The sequence below is a fragment of the Chrysemys picta genome, chromosome 3 (assembly GCF_011386835.1).
Source record: "Chrysemys picta bellii isolate R12L10 chromosome 3, ASM1138683v2, whole genome shotgun sequence".
Taxonomy (NCBI): domain Eukaryota; kingdom Metazoa; phylum Chordata; order Testudines; family Emydidae; genus Chrysemys; species Chrysemys picta.
The window spans coordinates 145,132,420-145,159,417 of NC_088793.1; the positions used below are offsets into that span (position 1 = coordinate 145,132,420).

General features: G+C 40.0%; 1 protein-coding gene across 3 annotated transcripts in view; it reads right to left on the reverse strand.

The window, feature by feature from the left end:
• RMDN2 (regulator of microtubule dynamics 2) overlaps positions 1-26,998 on the reverse strand; it is a 60,576-nt gene that overhangs the window by 21,484 nt on the left and 12,094 nt on the right. For all 3 annotated transcript variants that reach the window (XR_010599803.1, XR_010599802.1, XM_042848427.2), the window contains exons 5-7: positions 25,231-25,291; positions 5,336-5,411; positions 2,549-2,626 (exon numbers count right to left, since the gene is read on the reverse strand). Coding sequence is in view for 1 of the 3 variants with exons in the window: in XM_042848427.2 (XP_042704361.2) it covers positions 2,549-2,626; positions 5,336-5,411; positions 25,231-25,291 (215 nt within the window). In the remaining 2 variants the exon portion in view is untranslated. The remainder of the gene's footprint in view (positions 1-2,548; positions 2,627-5,335; positions 5,412-25,230; positions 25,292-26,998) is intronic.

Consider the following 26,998-nt stretch of genomic DNA (forward strand, 5'->3'; position numbering starts at 1 on the left):
GAGAAACATTAGCTTCCAGGCACCGGGATCCTTGAGGGTGCCTGTCCCTTCTACTGGGACAGTGGTTTTATTAGCATCTTACAAATGGAGGAATCCCCTTTGAGATCTGAGGAGAATTTTGATGCTCTCCCTCTTTGAACTTTATACACCTTCTGGCATAATCTGGTGATGTCCCTTTTTTTGTGGGGTCTTTCCATTCAGAGTCCATTATACTTTCTGGAAATCAGATATTGAAAACAAGGCATCATCCCAGAATTTTATCGTTTCCTGATGTCCCTTGGAGGAATAGAATCCATACCACCATTAGAATCAATTTTGAAGGATGAACAATTAGCTTTTGGAGGGCATCTGTCTTAAAAAAGCCTGCTTTCCCCACTGGAGTCTGTCATATATCTGGGAGTCTGAAGAAGAAGACAGTTCTCTACCATCTGAGGATGACGAGGGTTCGGTCGTTTCCCTTTCCCATGCTTCTTTTTGTTTTCTCTGCTTGAAAAAGGTGCTCAGAGGAGAGAGCCCAAGGAGTCATCAACTCCCCGATTAACCCTACTAAAGTTGGAGGGGGAGAGGTCACCAAGATATCCCATCTACTGACAAAGAGGGGAACAATCAAGAAGACATCTCTAGAAACCATGGTATCAATAGAGGGGGAAGGGGACTGGCAGCTGCCTCTCTCCGTTACTACCAGGGAGGAAAGAAAGCTACCCATAGGCTGCTGCTAGAGGCAGTGGCTGCCAAAAATCTCATACAAAATCCTACTATTGGAGGACGGGGAGCAAACTGCAATTCTCTAATGGAGATTTTAAGGCTACATGAGAAGTTCTTAGCAGCCTCCCTTTCTCCCAGGGTCCAGCACTACCAGAACTTAGTGCTGTTGGCTGGCTAATTAACAAAATGCAAACTGTGTCCATTCAAAGTCTTTTTCAAATACCAGGAATCTGCTACCAAGGAAACAAACTCATTCAATCTGAAAATTCAGCCTGGAAAAGACTTGCATCCCTAAAGAATTTCCTCCTTCAATGCTTCCTTGGTAATAGCTAACTAAAACACACAATACAATTGTCCTCAATAAAACCTTCCAATCCACCCAATTTTAGCAAAAATATTACTGTCACTTACTTAAATATCATGAGAGGTTCTTCTTGTTTTATTACAGTATATTAAGATGGAATTGAATTAAGTAATTGTATAATGTCTCAGGACTGCTTGCAGAAATGAAGTAACTGGACAGCCTGCTTGTTGTAAACTATCAGCTTCCAACACAAATACTTTCATGTTTGCCAGTATAAGAGTTGAGAAATGCCATAACAGTCTGCATATGTATCTACCCATTTATCCAGCACAAACTCTGTAGGCTTTTCACTTACCAATGAACGAGAGTAAGAGAATTCCAAAGAATATGGTATAAGTAATTGGGTCAAATTGATCCCTGGTGTAACATCACGGAAATCACTTGAGTTAAACCAAGGCTGTCTGGCAATTGTGAGTAATTTGCAAAAAGAAAACTCAGGAGAGTCAACTTTTAAACACTTACATGGCCTTTATTAGAGGCCTTGGTGCAGTTTCACTGGTATGTTTTGGCTGTTCTGTACCACTCCTGTGATACAAAGCAGCCGTAAATCCATCTCAACCAGATGCCTAGGTCAGGTTTACAGCTCCTTTGCATTAATGCAGCAATGAAAAACTTTATTATAAAAAAGCCATGTATTTGTTTGTATAAACTTTCAAGAAAATCTAACAAAGCTACAATACTAAGATGGGACGTATACCCCACCTGGGGCCTGAAAGAGCTAATTTGGGCTGGAAAGGCCAGTTATGTTCCTGGATAAATCGGGAGGAAAAGCCGGATTTAATGAAACATGAGTGCCAGCTGGGAAGGAACTGTGTGGTTACTAAAAGCCAGGAAGTTAAAAGCAGAAAGGGGACTGCAGGGAGAGTCTACAATCAGTCTCTGAAAATAGAGAGGTGGGGAGGAGGAAGCTCTAGGATCCTAGCCAGACTAGGAGAAGGCTGGGAAGAAAAGTTGGGAGCAGGAGAAGGGAACACCCCTGGACTGTAGACCAGCGAGAAGGGCAGGACTGGGTGAGGACTTTGAAAAGGGAGTCAAGCCTTGAAACAGGGGAAAGGCTAGGAAAGCTGAGCTATGGAAGAAGTCCCAAATTAAAGGGGAAAGAAACAATAGAGGGGCTTGCAGAAAGGCACTTGTACCTCACCCCTAACCACCCATACTTCCTCTCCAAATCTTAGTTTCCATTTCATTGATATGTGTAAATAATAAAATAAAATTCAAAACAAGAGGCTTTGAATACGAGTATGCAATATAGTTAACAAGTGTGATTACAACGGGTAGCAAGGGCAGTCTGTATTAATAACCAGGCATGTAGAAATTATTTCATGACAAGTACATAGCAATGCTTTGTTTACAGTTTCACCATTTCCACGTCAATAAATGTGTCATTTCTCTCAGATTTCAGTTACAGTATTCCATTGTAAATACATGATCATTTTTCAGCACATTCAAATCAACTGTTAGGCATAGAAAACAACTTACTGAATAGCACCATCTTCCATTTAGGTAATATAAAAAAGGATCTTGAGGCTTAAGTTCAATTGCTTTGTCTACATGCTCCTGTTAGAAATAAGTTCAAAAGAAAGAAAATAGGATATTCATTTCTGATTGGGAGTTGTCTTCAAACTTTAAAACTGCATTGCAAAATCAGTGCAAATTTATTCAAGTTATCTTTTGTGACTGCTTTTGCTACAGTTCTTCTAATGATCTGTAAATATTTTAACTGGCAATACCCTTCCTTACAGAAGAAAACCACAAACACAATTATTTAACAACTCTGCACATAACGTACCAGGACACATTGCATTTAGAATATGACCTAACTCCTCTAAATTTCAAACAAACAGTTGAAAGAGCTTTAAAACAAACAAACAAGACTGATGTACTCCAAACCTAGTAAACTTTGGTTTTATCCCTATCTGGTATTAGAAAAGTATAGAGCATCAACCCCATGTGAACACTCCTATTTTGTTTCCTAGATACTGTATGCCTGAACTAATGATCAACCACTGAAGTGTAACCTTCTCTGGTGTGGAACATGGCACCACTCAACATTTTATATTCAGAAGCAGGACCTGGTTTTCTGTGAGGTGGATAATATGAAAATACATCCATGGCAGATAGTCACAAACCTAGAATTAATTGGACATCGATGTCTAAGACAGGAATTGAACCACAGACCTAACTTTTCAATTGAAATGTGACTTGAAGTACAGCTCCTATGCCCATGCCCCACAGTTCTGGAGATAAAATGGGTCTGAATTAAACAGTACAAAGGATAATAAAAATTAAATTAGATGTTTTCTTCCAAACCCACCTTTCCCCTCCTCCCTCCATTTTCAGGTCTCATTTTTTGAGGCAAATTATTTCTGCATAATCAGTATTTAAAGAATAAGGAATTTCTTGAAGGAGTTTTTTTCAACCCTGATTTATCATTTGCTTCGCATCATAACTCAATTGTCAGATACTGTAGGTTTCACTTTTCCTACATCTCTATTTTTTTCAACTAAGCCAATCACTAAAATAGTGGTACAAAGTATTAGAACTTCTCATCTGAACTACTCAAATTATCATATTCTTGCAGATCTGAGAGCTTCCTATTTCATTTTTTTTGGCAAACTATTCACATATATACTACTCTTTCAATCTATTTTTCCCTGTAATTCCCATGTTTCTATATTATTCATGTGATTTCAGAAGTTACCTCTGAAGAGGAGACTCTTACTGAAAATTGTACTGTTAACATTTGAGACTCTTCTTAAACTCACTCCTTTTATAACCGCAAAAATTACTTCCTACTTATATGACCTCCCTTGTAATTATATCTGTCTCATGATCGATCCATTTTCTTCCATTCTTGACCTTTGCTGTGTGTCCAGATATTCTAGGCTTTACTCACTTGGTACCGTTAGGGTGGAATGCTCTCTGAGATGAGATTTGTACTACATAGATACTATACAATATGCTCTTTCACATCCCAACTTAAATAACACCTTTCAATTTAGACAATTGCTAACAGTCTTACTTAATTATGGGAGCATTTTCATTGATATAAACTGCCTTATTTGGCACCTGTGTTTATTAGATGTGCTTTTTTTTTGTTTTTTTGTTTTGGTTATTTACTGTGTAATGTAAAATGCCTTGATACCGCTGAATAATGCTATATAAGGGACAATTCTTGCTCTTGTTGAATAGCAGCACAAGTTTATCAGCCTTCTATTTCTGGGTCTCATTCATTCATTGGGACTACTTGTGCAGTAAGGTGGTATTCAACATGGATCATATAGGTGTGTGTGGGCCTCAATGAATAACATTTAAAATATAATAGCACATGGCAAAACTTCTCCTTAGACACCTTCAAATTACAACTAAGATTTTAAGTTTCTGTGGCAGAGACTTAGTTCTTTCTTTTTGTTTTATAAAGAAGGTGCCATGTAATAGATAAAAATTAAACATAAAAAGAAACCTTAAAAACTGGAGCTACAAAGGAAATAACACAAGACACTGGGCACTGGTTGGTGTAGCTAATAGAAGCAGGGATGCTAGCAATGGCATTCTCTTGCCAATATCCTAGGGGCCAGGACTCCAAGAAGCACGCTGAGGGTCCCTGTGGGAATGTACTCTGCTGCTGTTGAGGAGATGCTGGAAAGAGGCTGAAATACAGGGTTGGGGGGCCAGAGATGAGTCAGGAGCAAAAAGGCAGATTTATGAGTCACCCATGAAAATGGTAATTGAAGCCATATGTGTATATGAGAATCCCTGGGAAAGATGTAAGGCTAGAAAAGGAGGATAAGGACACAGCCCCTGGCAAGACCTTCCCCCATGTTACAATGCTAAGAGACATAGCCCACATTTCTGAATGTGAAATATACATGTATCTGCAAATGGAAAACATTAAACAAAATTATCACTTCCCCAGGGTGACATGAAGCAACATCAATCACTGTAGGAAATGGCTGCATTTAGTGTTAAACTTGTTTCAATTTTCTTTTTTAATTACAACAGCAGAATCACTTTTCCCCACTTTGCTTAGGTCAAAGAATAAAGCAAAAATCTTGCCATTGATATATGAAGTCAAATTTAAATCCTTGTCGTTTGAAAACTAATGGACAATATGCGGTAGGAGCACATACAAATAATTTCTTAATCATAACACTGGCATTGAAACATACCCTGAGGCTAAGTTAGTTTGCTGCAAAAACCTCCCTTTTATACTATCGGGGAAAGTAAATTAAGAATAGTTGCTAATGAAACTACCAAAAAACATACCTTAAAGAGACAGCCATTCTTGATTTTGTTTTGTATACTGTCAAACTCAGACATATAGCCGCACATAATTGCAAACCTGGGGGGAGGGAGGGGGGGGAGAAGAAAAGCAGAAAAATAAAGTTCATACATTTTTGATCATTTTAGTCAAATCCCTTTGAATCAAATTATAAAATATTTCTATAATTACCTCATACATTGCTAGAATATTCCTGAAGATTTACTGGCTGGCCCAAAATTTAACATGAGTTGTGCATATTTGGAAAATAGAAAAACATGATAAAATGGCAGCAAAAAAGTTGCCAGACACTTAGAAAGTATAACTGATTTAGGCCTTCAATGGAGTTTGAATCAGGGACCTCCCTTCAGAGCTGAAAGTATGAGCTGCCACTACTTAAGCCAAAGGACCAAGGATAACATTTTTAAAAGTGCCGAGTGACTCAGGCACCAAAGTGCCATTTACAAAAGTGACCTAGGCCTTTAGGAGAAAGTCAATGGACTTAGGCTCCTGAGTGCCTAGTCACTTCCCCCCCTCCCTCCCAATTGGAATTAGGCACTTCTGAACATTTTTACCCTTTGGGTTCTAGCTGTCAGCTGTAATGAACTAATTAACCTTATGTGGACCAGCCATGAGAGGAGGAGAAAGATCCACACTCTCGTAATATGGGTTACACAAGCAGCACTCATATATCCTGGCATACAGAGAAGGGTGAAAGTTGCCACAGATGACGTTGTCGAGCTTGAAAAAGAAGCACAGCTTGCTATACATAGAAAACAGCATTATCATATCCTGTCTTTCAGAACCTGGAGCCAGCAGTGAATCTGCCGGAACAAATCATTTCACCTCAATGGTGGAGCAAGCAGCACACACAGTACCACAACTAAGCAGCATCAAGCAGATTAGCTGAACACTATGTTGTGTCAGTGATATGTCAAGAATGCCAGTGGGGGTGACAAGACAGGCCACGGACAGCACCTTGGAAGGAAACACATGATGTCCACAAGCAAAGACAGGTTTCAGAGTAACAGCCGTGTTAGTCTGTATCCGCAAAAAGAAGAACAGGAGTACTTGTGGCACCTTAGAGACTAACAAATTTATTAGAGCATAAGCTTTCGTGGACTACATATATGCATCCGAAGAAGTGGGCTGTAGTCCACGAAAGCTTATGCTCTAATAAATTTGTTAGTCTCTAAGGTGCCACAAGTACACAAGCAAAGACAAATACTCAACCCATAGATAGTATGGAAATACTGAGCTTGTGATCATACCAAGGCGTGCTCAGGGGCATGGGCTTAGGGCAAGATGGGCAGCTAGCATGAGTTGCAATTATTTTAACTGCATGAATTGACCATGAGATATTAACACCATCCTCATCTGTAAACACATATCCTCACATCAAGCTGCTACTGATAATATACCTGAGAGGCTAATAAGTCCAGAAGGACCACGCACATTTGATAGGAATGTAACTGCAGCAATTGGCAGCTCTGACTGAAAGAATACAAGATTGGCTCTCAAATCATATGGTTGCATCATTCATGTATTCACAGGCTAGCAAGGTTCACAGAAATAGTTTCTTAATTACTACAAGAATGCAGCGATTGTCAGATCAGTTACATGGTGCCAAAGAGGTTTGATAGGGATGTTAGAAACATGAGCGAAAGCAAAAAATAGAACTGATAGTTCATGGGGTGCAAAGCTCACAGAAGATCTTGTACATACATCTTCTGTATAAATTACTTTCATGGATTCTGTTTGTCTGGCATAAGCAGGAAAGCATACAGAAGTAGAAGATGCAGCTACACAAAGACTAGTCCACGATATTGTATTTGAGAAACTATATGTGATCATGTAATTAAAGACTGTACCAGACGGCATATTCATGAAAGACAGGTCCATCAATGGCTATTATCCAGGACAGTCAGGGATGCAACCCCATGCTCTGAGTGTCCCTAGCCTGTGTGCCAGAAGCTGGGAGTGGACGACAAGGGATGGATCACTCAATGATTGTCTGTTCTGTTCATTCCCTCCGAAGCACCTGGCATTGGCCACTCTCGGAAGACAGGATACTGGGCTAGATGGACCACTGGTCTGACCCAATATGGCTGTTCTTATGTACAAGGGAGAAGAGAGCTAAGGTTGCGTGCACAATCTTAACTTTGCCATTTCTTGACTTGTGAATGCTACTTCAACTTTCCTGTGAGGTAGATTTTCCGTTATGGAAATGTATATAAGTAGATTGCACTGTACTCGATGATGTAGCACTGGGTATAACCAGAGTATTCTCAGCTAAAGGTGGGGCTCTTTGTGATATGCTTACATTCATGAGTGAACAATCAGACTATAAATAGACACTTCAAATCTTATGTATTTTATTTATGGCTTTTTCTGCTGTAACTGAATTAAGCAATGTTTTCACTCTTTGCTGCTGCCTAACTTTCTAGAAGTTTTTCAAATATCTTAGTCACTTTTCAGAGTGTCCCCTCTCCCTTTTACCCATTCCTTCATGTTCGTTAGTTGTTCTGGTGTTTCTAGTATTGTCTAGTTAATTTTTAAATTTCCTAAAATTTGTGTTCTGTTACAGAAAACCAGACAATGCTGCTCTTTCTATGGTTCCCAGACAAGTCACCTACTAACTTCTATCACATTCCTCCCCTCTCTGTGCATCTTAGGACCTTTTGCCTTAACTATTTATAAAAAAATTTCATGAAGAAAATTCACCTCTATTTTAAAAAAAACCACCCTATCATATCTTGGGTTTTTTTTCTCCTGCCTTTTTCAATATGAGCCCATGATCAATTGTTGGAGGCAAGCAGCATTTTAACAGGGCAGCTGTGAGGTCCCAGTTGGGCTATTAGTTTAGGCCCCAATTCTGGAATGTTTTTCTTTTATGTACATTGATTTCTATGGGATGACTCACGTGCATAAAGTTAAGCATGTACATTAAGTGCTTGGAGGATCAAGACCTTCATTCCAAACTGCCTATAATTACAAGACTTTTCAAATTATGATATAATTACTAGATATGGTGACATTAGCATTTCAAAAGAAAATTTAGGTCCACTCAAAAAAAATATATAAAGTTATAATGGGGGAAAATATGCTGTTTTAGAAATATTTTAAATGGACTCCCTCTCTAGGTTTGTATTATCTGAACAATAGTCTCATCTTCTTGAAACTCCAGAAGCTTATGCACTCTGAATCATGCATGCATATCGAGAGGAAAACAGACCCCCTGGGCCTGATTTTAATTTGCCCTAAGGCCACTTTACACCACTGTAGAGAAATAATAAAGCAGCATAAACCCATAAATATGGTTTCTTAGATCTTGTAGTGTTCAGCTAAGACATTTAAGATTTCACAATCCATTAAAAAATAAGGAGTAATCTAAAAGAGAAAAAATAATTTGAAGTAAAGTGTTAGTGAGAATTATGCAAAAAACGTAGCAAGTAAATGACAGTAAAAGAAGACGTCTATGTTAGTATTCATTTATTTTAAGCATGATTAAATCTCAGCTTTATTGGATTCTTTACTACATTTAACAGTTCAAATTACGAGTGAATCCTTGTTGAATGTACATACTTCAATTGTTGATACAAGTACTAAAATATCATTTTACTGCTTATAAAAAAAATCCAATACTTTTATCATTGATTTTTATAGTAAAAGCAATCATGTTATGAACTGTTGATTTCTAATACTGCCAATGTTTCCTGGTAGGGCATTAAAGTGGGAATAACAACAGTTGTTGAATTCATGTGACTCTCAGACAGATTGTCAAACATTGTTGAGCAGGATGTACACTGAGCAGAAACTGGCTAATCACGCTGGTACTCCTGTCAACTAAAACAGCATGTTTTCATATGGGAAAGAGCTGGTGAGGAGGAATGAAGCTAGGAAGGTCAAGAAAGTTCAGGTATTTAGAGAGGGGAAAGGTACTAAAAACGTTATTTAGCATAAATTGCTCAAATCTAGGCAACATGTCTCCTACCCCCTTTACTCATTAGGTGCTAATCAGATAAACTCAGCATACCACAGCTAAACGGATTGCTGCTGGTAAAGAAAACAATGAAAAGCGAACAAGCTAATCCAGCATCTTGCAGTATTTTCCTGTCTGTGCGTGACAAGGAAAAAAGGGCCCTAGCTTAAACCAGTTCAGAGCAGTACTTTTATTTATAGCGATTATCTTTAATATGAAGAGATCCCAACAAAATACACACAAAATGAAAAACAAACAAGCTAAAATATCAATTTTAAATACATTCCCTTTTTTAAAAATGAGGAACTCTCTCATATACTTGCTGCATTGTTCTACTTTACACTTTTGTATCTGAATAAACAGTAATGCTGGCAACTTGTGTATACAAATTACTTAATTGTGTAGATTTAAAATTGTAAAGCACATTGGACAATCATTTGTGGATAGTGGTTGGTTAAAGACGGAATTCATAACTTTCCAGATTTCCAGGTGTGGATGCATTTGAGTGCAAATAAAAGAGGGTGGGGAGAGTGAAATGTTATCCTTATTTGTAAATTGATAATCTACTAAATGGATTAACCAATCCAGACACCTGTGACTAGTTACAGGAGTACCTTAAAACACTAAACCAAACCATGGGACTAATGAGACATGTGCCAATCATTGTCCTGCCCAACATTTTGGATGTTACTTTAAGACAAATAATAATAATTTCACACCTGGTAAAATGTTTCACTAGATAAAAGAAATCAAGGGGAATTAAACAATAAACAGCGAGATGAAAGAGTCTTTGGTGCATAAAGATCCCTGTGTGGACTTCTGGCATATTTATTAGCAAAGCTCGCAAAAGGAATAAAACTGGAATATTGCTTTTACTACACATATTGAAATATTAACAACCTCCTTTTATCCAAATTCATCATTTACCTGCATGTTCAGGGTTCAGAGTTGTGCACTGCTAGGGAACATCTCCCTTAAGAGTACATCACCCCACAGTCACTTGCCCCATCTAGTGGTTCAATTAGGAACCAGCAGACACCTTTAAAGCGGGGAGTATTTAGTTATTGTTGGTATGACAATGTAATTGCACTACAGTATTATGAAATGTGTGAAAAACAAGATGTTCAAATACTGTATAAAAAGAATAAAACTTTATAATACCTACATCTGGAAAAACAAAGAGGAAATCTTTAAAGACTAGGGACCTACAACAATGACGCCACAACTGAGTTAATGTTGGTACTTAACTAATATCACAAATACCCGCACATTCAAACATGCTCATTAAATAAACATAATGGATACAATTATAATTACTTTTGTATGAGCAAACATTGTTTCTTTTAAAGTTAAATCAAATTATGAACTTGGAAATATGCTTTAGTACAATCACTGTATAAGAGACACTGAAAAAATGCATAAACATAAATAGACAAACCAAGAAAAATGGAAATGAAGGTAAAATGTCTAGATTTCTAGAAGAAAAAACTTATCAAAAACAAGAATTATTCTCCTGCAGTTAACTCTCTCTCTCTTTTTTTTTTTTTTTTTTTTTGCACACACAAACAATAAAAATCAGCTAGCTTTCAGCAATCACCAAGGATCTGATCTTGGAATGAGCTTTGGCTGGATGGAGCCCAGTGCCCACATGGAGACCTGTTGAAATGAAGCTTTATGCAGGTGGATGGGTCTGCCTACATGGAGCTCCTTGAAGATCAGCATACAATGCATTAACCTTTCCCGTGATGGTGCTCTAGGTGGTCTAATGGCATTCAGTCAAAACTAAGACATATTAGGGCATACCTGGTACAGTCGGAAGTACAGCAGGTTAATTCAGCCCATTTTACCTTGCATGTTCAGAATGTTCAGCCCAAATGTTAACAGACAAAATACAGATGATTCTATAATTATATCTGTCTTTAAAACAAGGAAATTTACAGATGAATGAGCCTTTGTTCTACATAGTCTATCCCCTAAGTCTTGACAGAAGAAACACGATTCTCAGCACATATGCTAGGAGCCTAAGTTATTCTCCTGCAGCAATAAAACAAGATGTAGTTTAAAATATTTGCCAAAGCATCTAAGTCACTTAGGAGGCTATCCAAATCAGAAATCAGTTATAAATGCTGGTCCTGATTTCCAAATGCTGTTCCTGATTTCCCCCCTGGGATCCTCATTCATCGCCTCCCTTTTCCCTGTCACTGCTCCTCTCTCAGACACCCTGTCTCACAATGATCATCCCGCCAGTGGACACATTTTCCAACTCTGTCCGCAGAGTTTCCTGTGTCAGCCAGAAGAGCAGCACACTCTCCCCACTCCCGTATGTGCTGTATGTATGTATGTATGTACACAGTATTCACAGCCTCAGACACACTGATTGCTTATGTGGCAGTGCAACTAGCCTCCTAGGCTTCCTTTCTAGTCAGGCTTTGAATGAGATGTTAATGCCTTATAGAGTTGCTCTCAGCTCTGTGATCTACAGTGCCGTTTATCATAGAATCATAGAATCATAGATTATAGGACTGGAAGGGACCTCGAGAGGTCATCGAGTCCAGTCCCCTGCCCGCATGGCAGGACCAAATACTGTCTAGACCATCCCTGATAGACATTTATCTAACCTACTCTTAAATATCTCCAGAGACGGAGATTCCACAACCTCCCTAGGCAATTTATTCCAGTGTTTAACCACCCTGACAGTTAGGAACTTTTTCCTAATGTCCAACCTAGACCTCCCTTGCTGCAGTTTAAACCCATTGTTTCTGGTTCTATCCTTAGAGGCTAAGGTGAACAAGTTCTCTCCCTCCTCCTCATGACACCCTTTTAGATACCTGTAAACTGCTATCATGTCCCCTCTCAGTCTTCTCTTCTCCAAACTAAACAAACCCAGTTTTTTCAGCCTTCCTTCATAGGTCATGTTCTCAAGACCTTTAATCATTCTTGTTGCTCTTCTTTGGACCCTTTCCAATTTCTCCACATCTTTTTTAAAATGCGGCGCCCAGAACTGGACACAATACTCCAGCTGAGGCCTAACCAGAGCAGAGTAGAGCGGAAGAATGACTTCTCGTGTCTTGCTCACAACACACCTGTTAATGCATCCCAGAATCATGTTTGCTTTTTTTGCAACAGCATCACACTGTTGACTCATATTTAGCTTGTGGTCCACTATAACCCCTAGATCCCTTTCTGCCGTACTCCTTCCTAGACAGTCTTTTCCCATTCTGTATGTGTGAAATTGATTTTTCCTTCCTAAGTGGAGCACTTTGCATTTGTCTTTGTTAAACTTCATCCTGTTTAACTCAGACCATTTCTCCAATTTGTCCAGATCATTTTGAATTATGACCCTGTCCTCCAAAGTAGTTGCAATCCCTCCCAGTTTGGTATCATCCGCAAACTTAATAAGCGTACTTTCTATGCCAATATCTAAGTCATTGATGAAGATATTGAACAGAGCCGGTCCCAAGACAGACCCCTGCGGAACCCCACTCGTTACGCCTTTCCAGCAGGATTGGGAACCATTAATAACAACTCTGAGTACGGTTATCCAGCCAGTTATGCACCCACCTTATAGTAGCCCCATCTAATTTGTATTTGCCTAGTTTATCGATAAGAATATCATGCGAGACCGTATCAAATGCCTTACTAAAGTCTAGGTATACCACATCCACCGCTTCACCCTTATCCACAAGGCTCGTTATTCTATCAAAGAAAGCTATCAGATTGGTTTGACATGATTTGTTCTTCACATATCCATGCTGGCTGTTCCCTATCACCTTACCACCTTCCAAGTGTTTGCAGATGATTTCCTTAATTACTTGCTCCATTATCTTCCCTGGCACAGAAGTTAAACTAACTGGTCTGTAGTTACCTGGGTTGTTTTTATTTCCCTTTTTATAGATGGGCACTATATTTGCCCTTTTCCAGTCTTCTGGAATCTCTCCCGTCTCCCATGACTTTCCAAAGATAATAGCTAGAGGCTCAGATACCTCCTCTATTAGCTCCTTGAGTATTCTAGGATGCATTTCATCAGGCCCGGGTGACTTGCAGGCATCTAACTTTTCTAAGTGATTTTTAACTTGTTCTTTTTTTATTTTATCCGCTAAACCTACCCCCTTCCCATTAGCATTCACTATGTTAGGCATTGCTTCAGACTTCTCGGTGAAGACCGAAACAAAGAAGTCATTAAGCATCTCTGCCATTTCCAAGTTTCCTGTTACTGTTTCTCCCTCTTCACTAAGCAGTGGGCCTACCCTGTCTTTGGTCTTCCTCTTGCTTCTAATGTATTGATAAAAAGTCTTCTTGTTTCCTTTTATTCCCGTAGCTAGTTTGAGCTCATTTTGGGCCTTTGCCTTTCTAATCTTGCCCCTGCATTCCTGTGTTGTTTGCCTATATTCCTCCTTTGTAATCTGTCCTAGTTTCCATTTTTTATATGACTCCTTTTTATTTTTTAGATCATGCAAGATCTCATGGTTAAGCCAAGGTGGTCTTTTGCCACATTTTCTATCTTTCCTAACCAGCGGAATAGCTTGCTTTTGGGCCCTTAATAGTGTCCCTTTGAAAAACTGCCAACTCTCCTCAGTTGTTTTTCCCCTCAGTCTTGATTCCCATGGGACCTTACCTATCAGCTCTCTGAGCTTCCCAAAATCTGCCTTCCTGAAATCCATTGTCTCTATTTTGCTGTTCTCCCTTCTACCCTTCGTTAGAATTGCAAACTCTATGATTTCATGATCACTTTCACCCAGGCTGCCTTCTACTTTCACATTCTCAACGAGTTCCTCCCTATTTGTTAAAATCAAGTCTAGAACAGCTTCCCCCCTAGTAGCTTTTTCAACCTTCTGAAATAAAAAGTTGTCTCCAATGCAGTCCAAGAATTTGTTGGATAGTCTGTGCCCCGCTGTATGATTACTGTTACTTTACATTACAGAGATCATGGGTTTGTGCCTAAAGTTACAGCCTTTCTTACCACTATTTATAGAGTGTTTAGTTATAAAAATGCATCTGATTAGTCTCAGAGCACATGTAAGCATCAGTGGGATGCTCATTTACTTATGTTGGTGAAAATGTGGGGTTCGGGTTAGGAATCTGCAAGCCTGCCAAGATGCAAAGCAAAGTCCTGCGGTTTTTCCTTACTTGGAATGCAACAGAGTCTATACTGTAGACCCTGGCAGGAACCCGGCCTGGAAGAAAGAATTTTGGGGCCTTGTGCACTGTGGAAATTGCCTGCTCCGAACCTTTCATAAAATAGACAGCAAAGCACCCCCACCTCCTACATGCCCCACTTCACACACATACTACCCAATGCCCCACTCTCCCCACAGACCTCCAAGTGCCCCTCCTACTCCACATAACAAGCCTCCACCAGCCCACACTTAACCTGACAGTCCTCACACACATTCCAGCAGCCCAGACATACATACTGTTCACACAGCCCTCAGCACCTCATTCCAGCCTCCAACCCTGCCACTGCCAACATCCCCAATTGCTCTCTTCACTAAACCCATAGCCCACCACCAACTCACCCATTATCCCCGCAACCTTGCTGGCCATTCATCAGTGCCATCCTGGGCTAGGGTAGCTTCTCCAGGTCCTGGTTGCCCAATTCTGCATCAATGGGGGGCAGCCAGGCCAAATTTGAGCAAGTGGCATTGCAATGCAGTGCTGCTCAGGGTTCCCCCATCCCACCCCCGGTCATCGGATGGCCCCACTGAGATAGGGGTCCCATGCAAGCACAGAAAGAACACATTGGTTAATCCAGGCTGGCAGGAACATTAGTTTTTGTTGTAAGATCTCATAAAAGTAATAAAGCTGAGCTCCATGGAAATGTCAGGTCCAGCAGACACACTGCAGCTAACACAAGCAAACACACTGGAAAAAACCCAACAGTTTTAAAAAATACCCACCTGAATGCAAATTAAATTGGAGAATTTTCATATAGTACAACATTGTAAAGGACACAGCAATATACAAAGAGGAATCCAAAGGCACACCATTTTAGACTAGTATACATTGCAGATTAATTTGTTGTACCCAAAACAACATTAACAGAATATTATGGGCCTTCTGCATTTCTGTGGCCATGGAATATGTAGCAGAACTGTCCCCTAGAAACTAAACTTTAATTTTTAAAATATTTGTTTTTATCTCGTATGGCTGCAGATATAAATTAAAATATTAAGAGAGCATAAATCAACAGTCATATCTTTATGAATCTGCACAGTGTGAAACAATAGTTCTCAGAGGCGTGAATAGCTCGGTTAATCTCAACTGAATGTTAACTATGAAACCTAACTATGATAATTTAACTGTCATGATTTCCTTACTGATCATTTTAGCAGAAACATCCAACTGGTGTGTTTATGCCGCAATCCCAAACTATGTCCTATTCATCTATCTGAATTGCTGCAGAATTTCCAACAGAGTGCCACTAATCAAAGGACCTTGCTGCAGAAGGTGCCTCATACCCTAATTTTCCTCTATGAGCTGGGCTCTATTTCTCATGATTCACCATTTCCCTTCACCAAGAAGGAGACCACGGTTTATCAAGGCTAAGTTTTAGTCACAGGTATTTTTAGTAAAAGTCATGGACAGGTCATGGGCCGTAAACAGAAATTCATGGGCCTGTGACCTGTCCATGACTTTTACTAAAAATACCCCCTGACTAAAACTCAGGCTGGGGGTGTTCTGGGTGCGGGGGGACAGTCCGAGGGCACCACGGGTGCTGGGGGAGGTGGCCTGGGACCCCACTGGTCCGGGGGGGAGGGGTTTGGCGGGGCTGGCAGGGGCTTCCGCTGCTCCTACCACAAGTGCCGGCTGCCGCAGCTCCAATTGGCCAGAAACCGCAGCCAATGGGAGCTGTGGGGGCGGGGCTTGCGGAGGCGGACAGCATGCGGCGCAGACCCCCGCCGCTGCCTAGGAGCTGCAGGGCCATGCCAGTGAGAGCCGGGGAGCTCCCTACCCCCAGTTAAGTGCCCCCCCACACCCTTCTGCCCCTAGCCCTGAGCCCCCTCCCACACACCCAAACTGCTGCTGCTGACCCAGGGGCTGCCTGGCTTGGGCAGCCCCTGAGCCAGCACCAGCTGCTGCAGAAGTCACGGATTCCGTGACTTCGGTGACCTCTGTGACAGACTCACAGCCTTAGTTATGGAAGATGTAGTCTGACCAGGGAGCCCATATTATAAAAGAGTCTGGGAGCATGAGCCACCTGAATTACAACTCCCAGGAGACTCTACAATAGCATTTCCGAATGTTTGTTTTCTGCAAATAAATAAATAACCTCAAAATTTTCTGCAGGAAAAAAAATTACTATCAACTCTAATCACTAGCTTCAGCAACTATGTAATCTTACTGCTGTAGCCCTCTATCAGTTGTCTAAATGTGCATAAATTTACCTGCTTAGAGGCTAGAAATAAACAGTAAATTATGTAAGTTCTCCCTTAGGCCCACTTACCAACAGGCAATTTGCAGCCCCTGAAACATCTCTCCTGCATCTGGGCCTATATATTTGAAGTTTTACATTATTTCTGTCAAAATAATAAGTGTATACAATGGGTCGACACTAAGCATAATTAAAAAACACAGATCCATACACACACATTATATGTATTCTTGTGTCGTCTCATAAATCAAACATGGGAAAAATCTTTCCCAACCTGAGATCTCGTTATGCCAAGTTTCAGCTGAGGGAAAGTTTTTTGGCCAAAGTTTCAACCTTTTAAAAAATGAAGAGTTTATAATGGAAACAGCTGCTCACCTTAGGCACAGTGGTGCTATCTGGCTCAGCTATAATATAAAAATAAATGTGTAATTAAAGGAGAAAAGTGTTATGAGCCTTAGCTATAAAAGTGTATAAAAATATTACTTCCAAGTTAGAAAGTTATCTTAGCTGTAAAGTATTATCCTCACACATATTTCACAGTTTTGATGAACTTTGTTTCCCTAGGGAAATATTTTTTAGCGATTACCCCTTCAAACCCTGACATTATCTAGAACATTTCTGCTATTGTGGATGCCTGACAGTATTCTCTATTTTGCTGGGAACTTTGTGTAAAATCCCTTCAGCCCTATATTAGATATGGGTTAATATAAAGATATTTTTTTCCCATATAAATAACTCCCTTCCCCTTTCCTAGCCCTCTCCTGTCCTCACACAACTCAAATACTTTAAAATTTGAAATGTCCAAGTTGGCTAGACCTGAGGACTAGACTCTTTTGTTAGTCACACATGTGCATAGATGTATAATAACCAAGTTAAAGCATTGACAAACTTGGTTTCATGCACATGCAGTAGTAACTTCTCCTAGGACTGGGAGCATAACACCAATTGTGAGTTGGGTGAAGCTTAATATGGTAAAGTCAAAATGATGAGAGTGAGATTCCCAAATTATAATGGGGATGGTTATAATGCATGTCCCTATTACTGAGGAAGCTGTTCCCCTTTAGTTCAGGAAATTCACAGTTTGAGAGTGCATTGAGATCCCTGACTATTTTTGGATTCTCGGGGGTGATAGGAAGCCAAAAGCACCTTCTGGCTGGGCATTTACACACTATCTCTGTCATATCCAGACCTCTCCATGACACTGCAATAAGCCAGTCTGGAAGTTACAATGTGCTCTGCATTGGACTTTTGCTCTTTACAAAACAAACATAACACAGAACAACTACCCTTAATGTCACACTGAAGTTTAAACTAGTGGAGCATACAGATGACTTCCTAATTGATAGTAAGAACAGGAGTACTTGTGGCACCTTAGAGACTAACAAATTTATTAGAGCATAAGCTTTCGTGGGCTACAGCCCACTTCTTCGGATGCATATAGAATGGAACATATATTGAGGAGATATATATACACACATACAGAGAGCATGAACAGGTGGGAGTTGTCTTACCAACTCTGAGAGGCCAATTAAGAAAGAGAAAAAAAAAACTTTTGAAGTGATAATCAAGATAGCCCAGTACAGACAGTTTTGTACTGTTAAAACTGTCTGTACTGGGCTATCTTGATTATCACTTCAAAAGTTTTTTTTTTCTCTTTCTTAATTGGCCTCTCAGAGTTGGTAAGACAACTCCCACCTGTTCATGCTCTCTGTATGTGTGTATATATATCTCCTCAATATATGTTCCATTCTATATGCATCCGAAGAAGTGGGCTGTAGCCCACGAAAGCTTATGCTCTAATAAATTTGTTAGTCTCTAAGGTGCCACAAGTACTCCTGTTCTTTTTGCAGATACAGACTAACACAGCTGCTACTCTGAAATCTAATTGGTAGTGTTAGCCTCAGAGGCCCAGACCCACCAAAGAACCTAGGTGTAACTGCGTGTTGCAACACCTGACTTTTAAGTGCCTACAAAATCACTGGCACAGAAATGGGACCCACAAAGCCTGACTTAGAAGCCTAAGCTCCCTATACAATACATGGGGAGAGAGAGATACCTGAGAATGCAATCCAAAAAAGCCAGCACACTAGGCAGGGAGCTGCCAACAACAGTCAATAGTCATCATCATCCCTCTTACAGAGTCAGGTGCCTAAATCCAGGCTGCAGGGCCTATCTGTGCTGGAGATCCGCAGCTGGGAACCCCTCTCTTGAAGTCAGGTTGTTTAGATACCTAAGTCACTTCTTGTGAGAATAAGTTGGGCGCACTTATTAACGGCCAGAGGAGGAGGCGGCGGCAGTGGTGCTCATCTTATAACTTTTAGCCCACTGGTGAGAGTATTCACCTGGGATGTGGGAGACCCAGGTTCAGCTCTCCCTCACCCCCCAGCCTGACAGGGAGAAATTATTTAAACAAGGCTCTCCCACAGCTCTCAGGAAAGTGCTCCAACCACTGGGCTATGGGATATTTTGATGTGGTGCTCCCTCAATCTCTCCTGTTGAAGCTATTCCACTTGAGATAAATCACTAAAGAGTCATTGGAGAGAGAAGGTGACAATGATTCTATAGCCTGGTGGTTTTAGGTCAGTCACCAGCGAGATGGGAGACCCAGAGTCCAGTCCCCGAGCACCAATGACTAAGTATTTATACAAAGTGGAACGGCTTCAACAGGAGAGACTGAGAAAGCCCCACACCAGAATATCCCAACCCAGCTGGCTCAGCATAGTCAATTATAGAATTCACTTCCCCTGCTGATCTGACAGACCTTGAGTTTGGCACTGAGCTTTTGCTTAACACACATGTGCACGGGGAAGAGGACTGTTGGGTGCGGTTGTACTGTGTGGGGATTTCACTTGGAAAAGTCATTTGTATTAAATTGTGTGTATGTGCTCTCAGACTTTCTGTAATCAGCGACATCCTATAAACTAAATATAAATAATTAACTGTGACATTAAGTTAGTTGTGTGGCTAACATATACATCGGCCATGTTAAGTATAGAAAACTTTCTGTGTTAACAAATGTCAGTCAAAACAGATTGTATTATGAAATCTTTCTGCTCTTTGCAGAGCTTGTAACCAACCTTCCTCATCCGAAAAGTGGGTACAGGGGATTGAGCAGTGGCATATGAAAAGTGTAAAGAGGAAAAAGTGCAGAAGACTTTGCTACTCACAGAAAAACATTTATTTAGTTTTAACAATTGTTCTAGAAAAGTGGCTAAAAAAACAGCAGAATGGGATGTTTTTGTAAATAATGCTGTAGCTGAAATAAAAAATGTACCTGTTATAGTCTAACAGCTCCTTATATTTATTAAGGTCATAGAACAGTGGTTTTCAAACTAGGGTCCGCAAACTATGTCTAAGATTTCCAAAGGAGTCCACACCTCCATTCGAAATTTTTTAGGAGTCCGCAAATGAAAAAAGGTTGAAAGCCTCTGACATAAATAGGGCCCTACCAAATTCACGGTCGTGAAAAACTCATCACGGACCATGAAATCTGTTCTTCCCTGTGAAATCTGGTGCCCAGCTGGGAGCCCCTACCCTGCGCAGGGCTCCAGTTTCTAGTCCTGGGTATGGGGAGGGACAGGACTTGCTCTTCCCCTGCAGGGGCCACTCCCAGAATGGGTCAGACCCACCTCTGGGAACCTTCCCCGGCTGCAGGAAACTCTGCAGCTCGAGCTGTCACCCCCACCCACCTGCGCAGGGAAGCTGCAGCTCCAGCTGTCACACACACATGGGGATGCTGCTACTCCAGCTGTCAGCCCCCCACTTGGGCAGGAGACTGCCAGGAAAACCATATGGTAACCAACCCCACATACCTCCGACCATCATTTCTGAACTGCTGCTGGCAGTGGAGCTGGCTTTAAAGCTGTGCGTCCGGCCAGCACCCTTCCTCTCTAGCTGCCCAGCCCTGAAGGCAGCACCCCGGCCAGCAGCAAGGCAGAAGTAAGGGTGGCAATCCCATGATCCTGTTACAACAGCCTTGTGACAGCCTAACCCTGACTGCCTTTTGGGTCAGGACCCCCACGGTTACAACACAGTGAAATTTCAGATCTAAACATCTGAAAACGTGAAGTTGACTAATTTTATACCCCCTGGCCATGAAATTGACCAAAATGGACCATGAATTTGGTAGGGCCCCTCGTCATAAAACAATCACAAACAAGATTCTGTTTGAGTTTTTTTTTTTTAAAAAAGCTGGTTAACTGACAAATGCCAATTTTTGCATTCCGCTCCCATGGAAGTTGCAACAAGTTCCACAAATTAAAATGCTGCAAGGTGTTCAAACATATGAGGGCATTGTCAACATTTACATCTTTTATTAAAATCTTACTATAGTTCTAATCCCTCTTCACAGGGGACTGGACTGATTAGATAGACGAAAATTACAGCTATGATTTTCATTGTCAACAGTTTAAAATATCTCTAGTCAAACAATCTAAAGGCTGCATGATCTATCCGGGAACCATAAAATAAAGTATGACCACTCAGCAGCTGAAATCTGGATGCATCTATTAATTCTGAGATTAGCAGCAGCTGCAAAAAGATTGATTGCCAAGGCTGACTGATTGATAAAAGATGTTTTGGTCAGTACTTTCTATATTTATCCCACTGATAAATTTAATTTGAAGATGAATATTGAGTACCTGGCAAGCTGCTGGTAAAAACACTGAAAGCTCTGGTACTGATATCTTTTTGCCTAAAAGATTATCTTCTGCACTGACAGATCACACAACTAAACACAGACAGGCAGTTGGCCCTATTCCAGGCATTTTTCTGGAGGCAGATGTGGAAAGTAGGTAAAAAACGACCTTAGCTATACCAGCAAACCCTCCTAATGGAGACATTGCTTATGCCAGCAAAAGAGTGCTTCTGCCCAAATAAATAACTTATACCAGTTCCGCAAACTAAAAAAGATATACTGGCAATAGGACCTTTTTGCTGATATAACTGTGTATACAATAGGCCTTTTGCCAGCACAGCTATGTTAGTAGGAGAGTGTGTGATTTTTTTCATACTCCTAACCAACAGGCTACACTAAAAAACTTTTAAGTATAGAGATAGGTAGACACGAAGGTATCTCTCTGTTGAAGGGAGGCCTTGCTCAGAAAGCCCATCACTTGTTCTCATATCATAGAACTTTTCTAACAGACTAAATGAAGACACCAAGTTGACATGTAATATATAGAATATGGTTTACCAGGTCAAATAAATCTAAAAAATCTGTATGGGTGGGAAAAGAAGGCCAGAATTAGCAATTTCCCCTCAATCAATTATACTTCACAGTTGCTGAACTTCCTTGGCTTGTACATATAGAAATTTATGTATGTTCTAATTAGAGCTCCTAATTATTAGAGATAAGCTTCTGAGAAAAGCTTTCAAAGAAGCCTATTATCCTAATCCTCTGAGACCGATATATTTTATGTTCCCAATAGACAAACAGAATAAAATCCAGGGAAACATTAGTGCCAACTTATAAAACAAATTTTCTTCCACAAAAGGAAGGAATAAAAATTTGATGTACAATTCAGAGTTGTTTAATTAAATTTCATTTCCCCCCCCCTATTATTAAATTACAAGCGTCTGTGTAATCAAGGGTGAAAGAGGAAGAGAAAGAACTGTACAAACTAAGGCCACGTCTCCACTTACAGCAGCACTTGTGTAGCCTCGAGAGACTTCTCCAGTCAACACAATAAAACAGCTCAACGAGCAGCGGTAGCAATGTCAGTGGGAGAGCATCTTCCGCCAACATAGCGCTGTGCACATGAGCGCTTATGATGGCAAAATTTACGTCGCTCAGGAGAGTGTTTTTTTCACACCCTGGAGCAACAAAAACTTTGCCGACATAAGTGCAAGTGTAAACATGGCCTTAATCAAAGCAGATAAGTAGACTTCGCTGCCTGCTAGGAATACTATAATATTATTGCTTTTATTACTGCAGCCCATCTATATTACATTTGCAAAGTGAATTAGAGATAACCCTTATCCAGTACTAATCAGGAGAATAATATCAAATATTACAATATTCTTCATAAACAAAGTGGGATTATAAACTACTTTACAGTCTATACCACATTAATCCTTAAAATCACCACCAATGCTGAGCACTTGATCATTCCAAACTAATGAAACTTACAATGCCATTATACTTTTGAAAAGCCTCCGTACCTCTGGCTGCATAGTAAAAGAAAAGTTCAAACTTACCAAGGACAGAAATACAAGGATGAAACTGTAGAACGTATATAATTTTTTTCTGCAACAAGACACCACAGCTTAAGAAACATGGGATTTCCTTCCACACTTCAACCTCTAGAACAATTTTTTTGATCACTCTAATTTTGGGACACCTTTTCTTTCCTTACTTTTGTACTTATTTTCCCCTGCTAGCGGGGCCTGTCATTACAGTATTTTACTTCTAAACTATGACAAAGTCAGCAAGGAGGAGAGGATAAATTAAAAGCCTCAAGGGGTAATGTCCTCTAGCACAGTCTAAACTCCCCTTCCATACTATACCTCTTTAATGGCCCATAGCCAGAAAGCAGAGCTGGATCAAGGAGAGGTGAGAGTAACATCAAAGAAGGGGGAAATACACCATTTTAAAAGCATAGCAACTCTCTCAGGAACCCCTGTGCAGGGACAACACAATAAAGTGCGGATCTCAGCGTAGTAGCAGACAGACTAAACTGATGCAATAATTAGCAAATAATTAATAAACTAACCCTGGAATGAAAGAAACAGCAACAAAACTTTCATCAGCAAGGAGAAAAGAAGTAAACAATTAATAAATAAAATAGCAGCACTGAGGAGACACCAGTTAAAGCTAGCAGAAATTTTTTTGATGGAATATGTTTCTGTCAGAAATGCTGACCTGCCAAACTTGAAACATTTCATGGGAACATATAGACTTTCATAAGTGCTTTATTTTAATAAAGGTACAAACAATTTGTTTCAACTATATTATATTACTTTAAAATTATTGTAGAATATAAAAGTTAACACAAAGGGCTTTGACCTTACTGAAACAAAGTGCCTTAATGTGGTCATTTTGATAGCAACAAAACTAAATTTTTAGAAACTTCTTTTTTCAGGAAATTTTGACTTTTTTATGCCAATTTGGGACTAAAGACAATTTTGAAATGTTGGAATTTCATGCAAAAGAAATTCTAAATTTTGCCCAACTCTAGTACCAACTTTTCATATGCCATTTTGTTCATGATCCTAATTTTTACATCAAGCTACAGGAAAACAATATATTAATTTTCAAATGTAAGACTGTAAGAATAGTCCTGCTAGTGTAGAAAGCAGTGATCCATTTGCTATGTAATGTTCGGCACAGGGAGCACATCACATTTGATCTTTATGTTCTGCACTGGCCGCCAACTCATTTCCAGGTGTAATTTATGTTATTGGAGTTAACCAGTAAAGGCCTAAATACCTCATAAATCACCTACTCCTCACAATATATAAGGAGATCAGCTGAAGTGCTGCAGCAAATAACTCCCTTGGTTAAATAACAGGAGTCTGAAGACATGATTTTGGAGCTTTCTTTCCCTATTGGTCCACCAGAACCAAATTTGTTGGCCTCCAATTAATGCTGGAAGTCATTAACTACACTCAGTTTCTTTCTTGTTGCGCGGAGGAGGAATTAATTTTGGAAGAGTGATCGAAAAGTCTTAATTCTGGGGATGTGGGAGGATTTTCAATTTTGGACAGACATTGGGCCAGTATCTTGAGGTCCCAAACTAACAGCATTTCAGTAAGCAATACGATAAAATGCAGAAATTAGTATCCGGCTACACCCATATCTCCAAATGTTCACATAAGCCATAATTTTCCATTTGTCTCTCTCTTCCATTACATTGTTTACTTTTTGTTTTGTCTTTTTTCATAATTAGCTATTCCTAAAGTATTTCTATGAATATATGGTTCATTTAATTTATTATTACAATGCACCTGTCTAAAACTCTGGATTCCAGTGGGAATACTTGCATAGAAAGATACTACTCAATATGTATCAGAATGTGGCCCTTATTGTTTAACTTTCATTGCTACAGACTGTAAGTTCAACTAGTGCTTTGGATGGGTGCATTTGAATTAGATCAGAGAAATAACATCAAAAATAAAATCATGTCAAACAACTGTTTTGAATAGTTTAGGAAAAGAAAGAAAATGGAAAATTGTAGTTTGTATGGACATTATGAGATACTGGTGTAATCAAATACTCATTCCTACATTTCATCATACTTACTGGAAAATTGTTTAGTGCCTTGTTTCATCAAAAACTGAGGTTTCATGTACTATAGCAAGCTTTTCTCAAAAGATTTTAATGTAATTATTAGATGTAACTGCATTATGCTGGGTAAATAAAACCATATAAAGTTATAAACAGCTACCTTACGAAACTGATATCCAACCAATAACCTACAATGATAAAATATGGAGCCTGTAACTCTTATAGGACTTGTTGTGGACATTTTTTATAGACTATTTCAGCTTTCTGACTTCGCAGAAAACCATAATACAAACAATATTTCTCCATTATTCAAACTTACCATTGGTGGCTATCAGCGCTCATGGTATCCAGCTGAATAGCTTTTTCAGCTACAATCTTTCCTGTAAAAGAAAAAGTTATACTAAAGCATCTCTCCATCTTAGATTAAGCCAGGAACTACACTGTGAGATAATATACTTTAGATATAAAAGAAACCAATCTGATTTTCCATGTAAACACTGAGAGGGATATTGTAACATTATGGATTCATAATACATACACAAATGTATTTTTTATATTTTTGTTTACTTAGGACAGTTCAATTCAGATGCAACCAACTGGTTTTCAGTGATGTTCTGCTTTTGACTCAGGAATGAAGAAATTAAGCGACTTGGCCAAATTCACATTTTGAGTAGGAGTCCAGATGATGAGATTGCTGTGTCTAAAGCCTTAGCTGTAACCAATTAAGCGACATTTTATTATTATTATTAAAAATAACTATAAAAACAAGAGGTAAAGCAAACAATCCTCTGTCCAGTTGGAATTAAAAATAAGTTACTGTGCCAAGTCCACTTTAGAAACAGTTCTCTCTGAGCCTCTTCCCAAACTAAAAATTAAAAAAAAAAAAAAAATGCTGCAAGAGACTTCAGAACTCAGAACACCCAGCCATTGCAGGATAAATATCTGAACAGGCTGTGACGCAACACTGCTGATCACATGAATACCTCTGACCCACTTCACATATCACCATTGCTTCTCATCTCTCTCTGCCCTGTCATTATCTCTCATCAACAAGTGCTAAAATTAATCAAAAGCAGCAGCAAATGATGTGAGATCAAAGTATAGTTTTATTATTATTTTATTATTTATTTTGTGTGCTGTGTGTGTGCTGGGCACTTTCCAAACAAAGAAGGGAACATCCCTGCCCGAAGGAGCTCACTGTACAGACAGACATGTAAACAAATAGACAGTGAGTAAGGGGAAGGGAGTAACAAAGATATACTTGTGTTAATATTAAACACATACCGTGCATGTAAATTATATCCAAGTTAGTCGTGAAGCAAGACAATGTTAGTTAGCAAGTTTCTTATAGGAATCAAGACAGAGATGAGTCTTCACAAGAGATGTGATGGCAGACAGAGTAGGTACCCTGCAGAGCAGCTCAGGAAGGACACAGCATGTGTAAGGGTAGCATGAAAGATGGCAGGGAGAGGTGTGTGTGAGAGAAGCTATCAAATGAGTGGTCCAGGCTGGCATCCCTGGAGGAACAGAGTGGGTTAATGAAAACTCAGAACAAGACAAAGGCTAGGTCTACACTACCCGCCTGAATCGGCGGGTAGAAATCGACCTCTCGGGGATAAATTTGTCGCGTCCCATCGGGACGCGACAATCGATCCCCGAATCGACGCTCTTACTTCACCAGCGGAGGTGGGAGTAAGCGCCGTCGACGGGAAGCCGCAGAAGTTGATTTTCCGCCGTCCTCACAGCGGGGTAAATCGGCTGCGATACGTCGAATTCAGCTACGCTATTCACGTAGCTGAATTTGCGTATCTTAAATCGACTCCCCCCTGTAGTGTAGATGTACCCAAAGAGATAAGTAAGGAGAAGCAGGACTATGTAGGGCTCTGAAGGCAGTCAGGACAAGTTAAATTTGATGCAGGAGAGGAGGGGGAGCCAGTGGATGAGGTACAGAGGGAGTGATGTAATCAAAGAAATGGGCAAAGAGGATTATTTTAGTGGCAGTGTGTTGTATGGACAGGAGAGGGCCATGGGGATGTCAGAGAGACAAGAGAGAAGAATTGTGCAGTAATCGAGATCAAGACGGCCTG